The sequence below is a fragment of the Protopterus annectens genome, chromosome 2.part2 (assembly GCF_019279795.1).
Source record: "Protopterus annectens isolate FY-2018-M chromosome 2.part2, PAN1.0, whole genome shotgun sequence".
Classification (NCBI taxonomy): domain Eukaryota; kingdom Metazoa; phylum Chordata; order Ceratodontiformes; family Protopteridae; genus Protopterus; species Protopterus annectens.
This window is the reverse complement of record NC_056730.1, coordinates 839,471,667-839,484,428: the sequence shown is the minus strand read 5'-3', so window position 1 is coordinate 839,484,428 and position 12,762 is coordinate 839,471,667. Positions and strand designations below refer to the sequence as shown.

General features: G+C 38.2%; 1 protein-coding gene across 1 annotated transcript in view; it reads right to left on the bottom strand.

Annotated features, from left to right (window-relative positions):
* ADGRV1 (adhesion G protein-coupled receptor V1) overlaps window positions 1–12,762 on the bottom strand; it is a 3,979,741-nt gene that overhangs the window by 2,734,651 nt on the left and 1,232,328 nt on the right. The window contains exons 46-47 of the mRNA XM_044064182.1: window positions 11,702–11,871; window positions 11,455–11,601 (exon numbers count right to left, since the gene is read on the bottom strand). Of these exons, the coding sequence (XP_043920117.1) occupies window positions 11,455–11,601; window positions 11,702–11,871 (317 nt within the window). The remainder of the gene's footprint in view (window positions 1–11,454; window positions 11,602–11,701; window positions 11,872–12,762) is intronic.

Below are 12,762 nucleotides of genomic sequence, written 5' to 3'. Positions count from 1 at the left end.
ATTCATGGGTTTGTACATGATGCCTGCAGAGCAGCCTCTGTGGCTTTTCTACACAAGGTGATCTCTCTACAGACCCAGGGAATTATAGGCCTATTGGCCTTAACAGCCTTATATGCAAACCATGGAAAGTAACACAGCAGAATTCATTTATGCAGAAATAGGCAATATCCTGATTCTGATTCTGGCAATTAACTGATCTAAACACCACTTATTTTGGACTTTTGAAGGGTATGCCCTGTCTCTTAAACCTAGTAAACTTCTTTGAAAAGATGGCAGTAGCTTTAGATAGTGCAGGCTGCTTATCTTGGCTTGTCCAAGGCTTTTGAAATGACACATCATGCTAGTAGTATTTAAAAGCTTGACAAACTTAATGAAAACTCCTGTGTTGTTGATCTGATTGCAAACTGGCTCTCCAGCAGATCCTAACTAGTGAGAGTTACTGGTACACCCTCTGACTGAAACATTGTAACTAGTGTGGTATCACTTTTTTTTTACATCAATGCAAAGACTCCAATTCTGGGCACTGTTATCTGCTCATACACTGATAGTGACCTACTCCAAAATGAGATTGAATATCCCCATATCTGGTGTACTGAAACCGCACTTAAGTTAAACACATCAATGTACAGCATAGTAGAGTTTGACAAAAAAATCTGTTCCCACTTCATATATTATAAACGGTACTTCACTTGAAACAGATAGTGTCTGTTACCTGGGTAGTTATATGAGCAACTCTGTCTTTTTCAATCATCATGTTTCCACCATAGCCAGGAAAGTCTTCCACCTGGCCCAGTTAATTTCTAAGGGAATTCAAAATCCAAAGAAGCCATCTGCCAACTGTAATCTTTCCTTATCATAGCCATCACTGAATACAATGTCTCCTTTGGTATGTATAAATCTAAGCATATCATTCAACTGTAAAGGCTCCAATGATTGTTAACCAAAACAAGTAAAGGCCTTATATTCCTTGACCATCCCAGAAGATAGTGCAACTCTCCTTATACTCAGTAGTCAGCTAGCTGTGCCAAGCTGACCTTTGTCTTGCTTTCTGAACCATGAATGAACCAAAGCTTTTTTACCTCCTTATTCTTCACATTGCCACTCATAGCATAGTTGGGCAGGCTGAAAGGGGCAACTACCCTTGGGCACAAAATGTTAGTGGGCACAATCAGCCTTCCAGCATCCCAATCACTCTTTAGTACAATACTGGCTTTTAAAGACTGGTATTGTATTTGCAGTCAAACCTGAGCACTGTAGCACTCTGTCTATTGTCTAAACTGTAGCTGTTTGCTACTTCTTTCTTTAAATAAAACCTGAACACTGTAATGCTCCATGCATGCTATAAACTGAAGCAACTGTTTGCTACATTTTAAAGAGAAAATATGTTTTATTTTCTAAATTAAAACATGGGTGCCATAGTACTCTGTGAAGGGAATAATCAGTAGCATTGTTTTTGTTTTTTGTTAAACTAAAACCTGAGTGTTAAAGTGTTCTGTGCAAGGTATAAACTATAGCAACTGTTTGCTACAGTTCAAAAGAAATATATAGGGTTACAAAATATCTATATATATATATATATATATATATATATATATATATATATATATATATATATATATATATATATATATATATATATATATATTTATAAATATAATATAAATATAATATAAATAAATACATATATAAATATTTCCAAATCAAAAAAGAATATCCTATATTCTTTAAAATCTTCAAACTTAAATATAATCTTCAATTAGGTCTACTTCAACACGGTGACATTCATCCAAACCCAGGTCCTTACACTACCACTACTGATTCCTCATCAGCCAATATTTCCCCTTCTAACAACCTCACCAAAACCCTAAACTCTCTCTTTATAGGCCACCTTAACATACGTAGCTTAAACAATAAAATTACACAACTTCATGCCCTATTAGACACCTATTTTTTTGACATCTTATGCCTAACTGAAACTTGGCTCAAACCCATAACTAAAGACAATGATATAATTCCACCAAGGTATAACATACTTTGATATGACCGTCTAAATAAAAAAGGGTGGTGGGGTGGCTTTACTGCTTAAATTTGAATTGAAGGTCACCTCAATAGACATCCATCCACCATCACCTTCAAATCTCGAGATTTTAACCTCTAAGCTCCAAATAAATGCTAATAAATCCATTTACATTATTTGCTCATATATCTCCCCAGGGAATAACATTAACACTTTTGAAAATACCCTTAGCTGGCTCTCAATGACCCTCCCACAAGCAACCATACTCCTTGATGATTTTAATATTGACTGGAATGGTTGTACCTCTCCCAAACCTACTACTCATATAAACCTATTTGGCTTTTACCAATCCATTACATTCTCTACCAGGACCCACAAACCTAGCAAGAAACAAACTACCTTAGATTGGATACTAGTTAACAGCAACTCCCTCAATTACAAAACAGGCATACTTCCCGATGAAATTAGTGACCATTTCCTTACCTTCATAACTAGAAAAAAGACTGCCATTCCCAGTGAAACAATATTTAGAACAGCCCGTAACAAAAAAAATTTCAGCCCAGTGAACTTCCAAGCAGAGCTCAAAGCATGCAACTGGTCACCCCTAAAATGCCTGCCTCTTGACGAAGCAGTCTCTTTCTTTAACAATAAATTTCTGCAAATCCTTGATAACCATGCTACCTCATGTACTGTCAGAACTAAAAACAAACCTGCTCCCTGGCTCTCTAATGAGACCAGGCACATCATTAGACTGAGAAACAAAATCTAGACCAAATGGCGGAAAACAAAAAAACGAATAGATCACCTAAACTTTAGACAGCTTCAAAATGCCACAAAAAGAGCTATAGTCCTTGACAAAAAAAACTACTACCTCAAACTCCAACAAATCCAACAGCAAAACCCACAAAAGTTCTGGTCAAAAATCAACAAACTGCTTCATCCAGGTCACTCCAAAACTCCTAACTCCTCTAACCTAACTCAAAGCCCTCCCAACCAAATTGCCGACACTTTTAACAAATTTTTCTCTGAAACTGTCAAATCCCTAGCTAACACCTTACCACCTGTCACCACCACATAATCTCCTCCGCTGACCAATCTATCCCAAACTTTTCATCTCCAGCCCATTCCCACATCCCTCATTCACACTCTACTTCTTATACTAAAACCATGTACACCATCAGTTGATCTCCTCCCAGCTGAATACCTGCAAATTGCAGCAGGAGTACTAGCCTACCCAATCTCCATCATAATAAATAGAACCATTACTGAATCCTACATCCCATCTCTCTGGAAAATCTCACATATTATCCCCTTGCATAAGGGAGGCAACTCAAATGAACTCTCAAACTTCCGCCCTATAGCCCTCCTCTCACCCCTAGCAAAAGTTATGGAGAGATGTATTCACCATCAACTACTGCATCACCTCCTTGAAAATAACCTATTAGTGGACTGCCAACATGGTTTCAGACCTTTCCACAGCACTACCACTGCACTCCTATCCTTTACTGACTGCATTAATAAAAATAGAAATAGCAACCTGCTCTCTTCAGCTCTCTTTATAGACCTCTCCAAGGCCTTTGATATGGTGAACCACCAATTACTATCAAATATTCTCAAATCTTTTTCAGTTGATATTCAAGCAGTTAAATAGTTTCATTCATACCTTGAAAATAGACAACAAGCAGTGCGCTAGGAGAACAACTTATTCTCCCAGCTCCCGATTACTCTTAGTCCCACAAGGATCTATTTTGAGTCCACTCCTCTTTAGTATTTTCATTAATGATGTGAAAACCTCCCTTCCCCAAACTACCTGCATACAATATGCCGACGATTCAACTCTAATATGTGCTGCTTCCTCTCCAACTGAACTCCAAAACAGGACACAAACTGTATTCACCTTAGGGGAAAAATGGTTCCACCAATGGTGTCTCCTCTTGAACCCAAAAAAAAAACAAAACTACTACTGTTTATGCCCACACAGAAGACCCCTCCACTCAGTCTCTTACTTACCTCTAATAATGGTACTGTCATCACTCCTGACACTACCACTAAACTCCTAGGTGTAACAATAGATAATAATCTCAACAGTGACACACACATTAACCTAACTATTAAATCTGTAAATAGAAAACTTGGTTTCCTGTATAAACTCAAACCATGTCTCACAGCCTCAGCCAAGATTACTATTGCTCAAACTCACCTGATTTGACATTTCTCTATGCCTCCCCCATATACACAAACCTAACCAACAGCAATTTAAATAAACTGGCAACTTTTTACAATAATCCTTGAAATCCTTCTATGTGGCACACCTCATCACGAAGGGCTTTTCATCCAGAAAAACTTTTCATCGAAAAAATTGTGTCACTCACCCTCATCCTCATTTAGACCCATTTAGAACATTTTGGTATTTACCTATTGTACCTCCTGAGACATCTGCAACAACTGGAAAGGCCTCTCACTAAAAAGAACAAAAAATCAAAAGGCCTAAAAGCCATGATGCCTATGCTAAAAAAACAAAAAAAACTTACATATCATCGTATATCGTACTCAGAGGCGATCTCTTCTCTTACTATACAAGGCCATCATGTCCCCAGCAGAGCTGACACTGCACTTAAAAGAAAAAATCCCAATCAGAGCTACTACGCTCCAGGATCTAAACCTTGTCATCACAATAAACAAAACACCCAGTGGAGGGACTCCCAGAGACTCCCAGAATTGCCCATACATTGCAAGACATGTCAAGCAGAAGGACCTCTTCAAGAGGAACCTGACCATTGGATGGGAGAAAGGAAATTCACCCCCAGGATCACAGGTCCACCCTGCTAGACAGGGGTCCAGGAAAGTAAAAATGAAATGGGAAGAAATAGGAAGGAATGTTGGCTTAAGCTTGTATAGGCCCTAGGGCTGATAGCCTAGTACCAACCTATGAAGCTATGAACCTATAACATAGCATTTAGAACCCACGACTGCCAAAATCTAAAACTACTAGGATGGCTGGAAATACAAAATCAGCTACTCTACCAGCAACTCACCTTTATCCACAAGATCTTGCACCATCCCGCAAATACACCTATACTCGGTAACCTCCTCAATTCTTATCAAAACCTTCCATCCCTACGTTCCACAAATAGGTTACAAGTAGCCACCTTAAAATCTAAAAATAAATCAGGGGACTGTCTGTTTTCTAACTCTGTTTGTAAAACTTGGAACAAACACCCAACTGAACTAACTTCTACTACATCCATCCATCTTTTCAGGAACCAGTTAAGAATTTTCTTAAAATCCCAATGGCTTTGCCCATGCACCAAGCCCGACTGATACTATCTTCCCTTGCCTTTAGCCTTTTTTTACATAAATTATTTTACCTTTGCTACTGCTCTCTCTTCTAAAAATATAAATAATTTGCTCTCTTCATACCCATCACTGTGCTGTGTCAACTTCCTCAACACTATGTTAACTGACTAATGCTTATATTTGTCTATGCTAACTGTTGCTCCAAATGACTGAAACAAAAATCTTCATAGTGTTACCCTATCTGCTTACAGCTGCTGAAATGACAAGTGTACATGAATGTATAGTTATCTAATTGTTTTTGAATGTATAGTTATCTATTTGCATTTTGTATAAACTGTTCTTTTCTTGGAGATTTACTCCTCTGGCCTCTACTGAAAATGGACATATATCCAGTTAGACTAGCCCAGTCAACAAATGTAAAATAAACTAAAAAAAAAAAAAATATATATATATATATATATATATATATATATATACACACACACACACACACACACACACACACACACACACACACACACACACACACACACACACACACACACACACACATATATATAGATAGATATTTTTTTATGTGAAGAAGGAGTGTAGTGCGTAGGCCACAGAAATTTAACCTGAATGGCTGATGGCTGGGGCAGGAAGGGAAAGTATGTGTCTTGTATCTGGCCACCTGGTTGGGTACTGTCTGCAAAAACCATGGAAGCATCCTGCAGTCCTTTTTTTTTTCTCACTTGAAAAGTTGAGGGCCAGGGTTTTAGTTTCTGGGACCACCAGATGAGGGTGTTCATTGAGCCAGCTATGCTTTTGTTGGCTCTACAAACACCCACACTAGGGACCTAAATGTGCACAACAAATAAACAAGACTTATTAGAGGGATATGTTCCAACCTTGTTTATTCCCAGCCCAATTAACCACTACAGGTCAAACAAAAGGCTACAATGGCTACCTGAAGGCAAGCCCTGATGAATGGATGGACAGACACAGATTTATGCCAGGCTTATCATGTATGACCCTGCTTGATTTGGAAAGTATTATTGCATACTCATATAGTATATATGGCTTGGCCTGTTATGGTCCCTCTTATTGTTTGCCTACTACTGTTCCTATGTTCGAAAAAACAAAAAAGGCCTTTTTTGTTTTTTCGGATTTTGAAGTTTGGCCATGTAACTGTTGACTGTACTTGTGTGGGTTTATATGTTTTTGACTGTTCCTATGTTCCCATGTTCCAATATTTACACATGCTCACATATATATCTGTATCTATCTTTCTATATATTATATATTCTTTCTTAGGAAAAAAGAAGTCTCTAGATATAATAAAACCCATACTCATACTGTTGAGTACTTTAGGGAGCAATCCAGACATCACGAGATATGTGTCTTTGCCTTCACAGACCTGAAAAGATATTCCAGTATCATGGAGAGGTCAGCTGTTATTACATATTCTCATCACAGTGGCCTTTGAAGAGGTCACATGTAGGTGGAGGCCTAAAGACTGCCTCCATAAGATGGGACAGTTCTGTGTGCAGTAGAAATTAGAGAGAAAATCACAAGGCAGTTGCAGTATAAGGTACATATGTGCTGGTCCCCTTGTGTATTCAATTCATTCAAAATTAATTACCCCTCAAGGTATATATACTTCCAGCCTTACATATGTGTAACAACTAGCCATACATTTTGCTTTCTAACTTCAAACCAAAACACCCTGCTTGTTCGTGGTTGATTTGAATTCTGGACAACACATCCTGTCTTACCCTTTTAAAAAACACCTTCTTACTTTCTCCCTTGTTGTTGTTTTAATCCACAAGATGTGCTAAATAACAGAAGTCATTTTTGTTCTGTCTTGTTATGTAGCTTACTTCAAAATTAGTAGAAAATATTTGGCCAGCATAATTAAGACCTGAGGTTTGCTTGATACCAGTAACATACATGACCACAAGCTGCTGTTAAACATTATTATGTTATCTTATAGTTATTGTTCTTTTATACTCATAGCTGGCATAACATGGGGTGTTATCTGTTCCTTGCATGCTTTTAAAACAAATAAACAAAAGTGACAGAAACAGAAATTCTGTGTATTACTTATGATCTCCACTTGAAGTATTGTAGTCTGCTATCACTGCGGTAGCATACATGACCATAGTGGTTGCAATTTACATATTTATTCCTTCTCATTGTGAAGAAATTACCTCCTAACCTTCATTCAGGACTGATTTGAAAGTCTTTTAAAATATGATAAATGTAAATACCATCATTTAGGACAGATAACATTAGACTTTCATTCACTTCTGTTTGCATCACATTCTCATAATAATATTCAGGTGTCAGTATATTATTTCTTCAACTCTTTTAGCTCCTTCTCTAACCTCCAAGCTTTAACTCACTCATACTAGCCATCCTTCAAAATTCCTTTTCCCCTCATCCCTGTTTACAAAAACACATTTGTTTTGTATATAATATATAGATATAGATATAGATATAGATGAGAGTCTGTGTAAATATAGGAACATGGGAAAACAGGAACAGTACTAGGCAAACAATAAGAGGGACCATAACAGGCCAAGCCATATACACATTTGAGTAGACACAGTCACTTAAAAGTTATTGCTACACTTTATGAGTACGTAATAGTGCCCACTTCCCAAAGTTTTCAAACAATTTTCTCTTCAGATTTCACCTTATTTAGTATACTTTTCTCCCACAGCCCAGAATTATCAAGCTCCACTACCACCACTGATGCCCCACTGACCCATTCCTTCCCCCACCAAGTGCTGACATAGTTCTGGCTGGAGGATGAGATCACATGGCACTTAGTACTCATCCACATGAGGTTCACATTTTTAACAAAGGACCAAACTGAGACCAAACACACACTATCTCTCTCTCTCTCCCTCTTTCTCAACCAGCTTAAGTGTGTGTCTGTTATGGTATGGGTCTGTTATGTTTTCTCCCCTCCTATTTCTAGTTGTATGCCCCCAAATTTGAGGCCTACAGAAGGATACTGGGAAACTGCAGTTTGGCAGAGCCCAGCTCACATCTACAGACCTTGTGTTGTACTTGCTATGCTCTCTAACCAGACAACGTCAGCATTAAAGCAAACCATTCCCTAGAAATGACAAGATAACATGTGACACTTTCTTCCACCATACCTGGATAGTTCCTATAACATCTGCTTCAGGCAACTGCCCTATAACTCTTCCCAGAGTGACAGGTTTACCAGCCAAAACTCATCAAATCCCTTCTCCCAGATGTATACACCAACAAAAGGTCATACCTCTACCACTGTCCTACCTTATCTCTTCTGACTTTACCTGCACCTAAACCATAAATCAAGTTCTGGTCTTCTGGGTCAAAGACAGGGCTCTTTTTGCCCTCTCTGACACACAATTGGGTAAATTTTTACTATATTTGACAAACCAAGCACTTCTGCAGTTTGGACAAAAATATGTGTTATGGACTCAGGTTTAATCACACGGATCCGACACATATGATGACACTAAATAAGAACATAAAAACAGCAGGACCTGTGGATATAATGAACTCTAAATGCAAGGTTTACCAATAACTACAGTCTACAAGCAGTTGGAAAGCACAACAGACTGTGTAGGGCCATAGAATAATTTTGACAGAACAAAACTAATGCAAGCACAATTGAAGTGGACAAACCAGTGGTTACATTTCAAACTAATTAATAAAACAGATAAGCAAAATATGCCAATGCAAAAAATAAACTTTTCCAAAAGGGTGTACCCACAGACTAAGTATCATGTAAACCATTGGAGCTTTTCATTTGTTCATGCTGCTTCTTGGTAAAGCTCATTATGTAGTATATCTCAAAATACAAAAGCAATAACATTGACAACCTTGTTCTTAAATATGATGTGACACTTCAAACAGACATAAAAATAGCAGCTGGTACTGTAGTCACATGGCACATGACTATGACATATTATAGAAGAATGAAGTATTCTTGACTACTGTTCTAATAAAAAAAGCTTGCCTATGTGAAAGGGATGGTAATACAAAAGGGAGCAGTGCATCTTCAGGGCTGCTGAAAATCTTACTGCCTTCCTAGAAAATGGGTAGCTGTAGACTTCATATAAATGTTTCCGATCAGGAAAGAAATTGTGAGCATTATTCACAAATGTGGTGCCCAGCTATTTACCCTACATGGTATTTCATAAAGGAATCAACCAAATGAGGTAGTTAGATGCCACACTGCATTACCTGGAATGATCCACGTAAATAGTAGCTATGCAAATAAGGTGCATCCATGGCAGCCACTGTTCACAAGAATGTGATTCACAGTATACCAAACGTAGAGGAGACTATCATTTACTGAAATGTTAATGTGGACTAAATGCACAAAAATAGGATGGATGTTCCTGATTGCCCCCAAAAAGTTGCTGTACACAGCTAAATATAGTTATGTGGCAACATTCATCTTAACTGCCCATTACAGCACAGATCAACCAAACTGCATTCCACAGACATGGAGAACCCAAGACATTGAATAACTTGCACTGTAACATGTTACTTACCAACACTATATGGCTACCCTCACACAGTGACATACAAGAACACCTGACAATGTAAGCACATTCATTACAGAATTCCTTAAGTAATTAAATATATACATGGAGTGTACTCTGCAGACATAGTGAATGAGGAATATATGTTTGTGAATAGCACATAGGCATGTTGGTAGAGCTGTGTGTATCCTATAAGGCTGTCTCTGTCTAGGATGTGAAGACTGCCAAATTGTACTTAATGCTTAGTAGATAGGTGTATAGGTACTTACCAGGCTTTTGATCTTGTGAAGATCATTAGAAGCCTAGGTTTATGTCCCCATAGCATTTTTTAGACTTTATGCTTTGCGGATGAATATCCCAGAGCAGGGAGAATTAGAATACATGGGGATTTTGCTTGTTGCCCCTTTTCATAAGGAAAATGACTGCTAGCCTGGGATTGCATTTATGGTTTCCCATCCAGTCATAGAAATTTCATTTGAATAGAGTAAAGAAGTAATTTGCTTTATGTGGAGTGGAATATGGTTCTATAGAAGTTGTATTCTTTGTGATAGGAATATATTCCCCCTGTATGTACTCCTTTCAGTAGGAGAAGCAGTCTTATAAACATAGAATGTTGCTGGAATAAAAGGTCTTGTGCTACTGTACATTTTCTGAAGTATAGAAGTCTGAAACTCAAATGGCTGTTATTATTTAGTGAATTCAGTCCATCCTCACTGATTAGCCACAAAAATCCAGAAAATCACAAATATTATGAGGAACAAACCAAAAATATGAGGCAAAAATCTGGACATTCTGCAAAAATCTGCAGAGTATAGTGGTAAGATTGCTTCATTTTTCTTTCAATATGCAATATTCACAGCAGGCCAATATTGCTCTCCATTGTTAATCTATATTTCGTTGCACACTCATGCCATTTAATTATTAGAGTAAAATACTCACAATAAAATATATAGTATAATAAATGACTGACAAAACATTATGCTACCCCATAACTATCAATCTCTGTGATCTACAATTCAGCACAACTCAATAACTGTTATATAATAAGGGTGAACATGGAGACACATTGTTGTTGTTGTTGTCTCCATTGTAACAATGTGTCTCCATATCATCCGCGGTGGTGCAGCGGTAGCGTTGTTGCCTCACAGCAAGAGATTCTCCCGTTCGATTCTCAGCTGGACTGCGGGGAGTGCCTTCTGTGTGGAGTCTGCATGTCCTCCCCGCGGTTGGGTGGGCGTTCAAAACACATGCATAAATGGGCGTGCCTTCGTTGAAGGTTGAATGTCGAGCTGGCACCTCGGCGTTTGTGAAAATCTACTGCCAATCATTAGTGGGCCGGAGTTCCGCTGTGGCGACCCCTAACCAGGAAAAGCCGAAAGACAACAACAACATGTTCATTTTTTCATAACTGAGAGACCTAACTTTATTGAGGTGTATGATGTGAAATACCATTGCGAGAAACAGGACAATTCACTGAAAGTACTGCTTTATATCATATTATACTGGAAATATTGCTAGTTGTTTGGTAGTAATTATGTTTTGCAGTGAGTAGTGATACAGCACTAACAAAAGAATACTTAAATATAAAAATTCAAAACTTTATACCAGTATTAGTCCAGTCTTGGGTATAAATAAGTAGATGCTGGTATTGGATGGCAATCTCCCATTTATTCCTCCATATGTTACTGTTGCATAGCTTGTGTCATTTACTGAAAAACTGGTACAGCTTCTGGGATTCAGTATGTTAAGGACCTGTGCAACAGACGTTAATAAATGAAAGATTAGATCTCCTGTATGGAGTCCCAGACATTAACTCACAAAGCAATTGCAAGGCACTTAAAATATTCATTACCTGAAGAGGAACAAATGATCCTTTCCACTGATACACTATTGAAGGGCCCTCTGCAGGATATATTAGCAGGTGAATACCATAAAGAGTTTGATTAAATGTGAAGAAACACCATGCAGATGCCGCCTGTCCTTGGAAGGTTTGAAATACTGAAAGAATACTGTTGTCACCCTCTAGTAGAAAGAAATAATGAAGTAGGATTTTACATTTTCCTTAGCAGGGAGTTGCAGTTTAAAAGTTAAATCATTAAAACACTGGTCATACATTGATAATTGAAATCTTTCTACTGCTAGTACAGGGCTATAATGTTCATGCATGCAGATGTAATGTTGAGTATTTTATGGAATACTAGAAATGAAACAGAAACACAAATAGCAGTAGCATCAATTTTAGTCTAATGTTACTACGTAACAAACCAAAATGGACTTCTGCCTCAATCTCTAGCAACTCTGCAAAACTGCAACTGAACACTTGGTACCATGCGTTAAAAAAAAGAAGTTATGTACTCACCATAACATTCCATCTGAGTAGTTGTACTTCATTTGTCTTCAACCTTTGGGCTTCAGATCTGGCATGGATCTGACATGGCCACATACCTACCATCATTGATCCGAGGTCTCAGCTCTGCCCCTCTACCCATAATGCCCCCCGTGACCTTCCTCCCTTCAGATCGAGTTTGCTGCTGACAATAAATATACACCCAACCTAACAAGGCCCTATCACTGCTAACTGCCCTAATATATCCTGAGCCAAGGAACATAAAGGGCAATATGTGACAATCAGTTCTTACACATGGTCAGGATAACAGTGACAAGGCAGAGGGAAGGTGGGGGGGAGGACAGTTGAAGACAAATGAAGTACAACTACTCAGCTGGAACGTTATGGTGAGTACATAACTTCTTTATCTGAAGTAGTTTACTTCATCTGGTCTTCAACCTTTGGGACAGAGTCCCCAGCTACTTACACCTGGGAGGCCCTCATGGAAGTATATTCTGGAGCATGGCAGAGCCAAAAGAAGCCCTACCAATGGAAATGATGTCCAACTTATAGTGGGAAATAAAGGT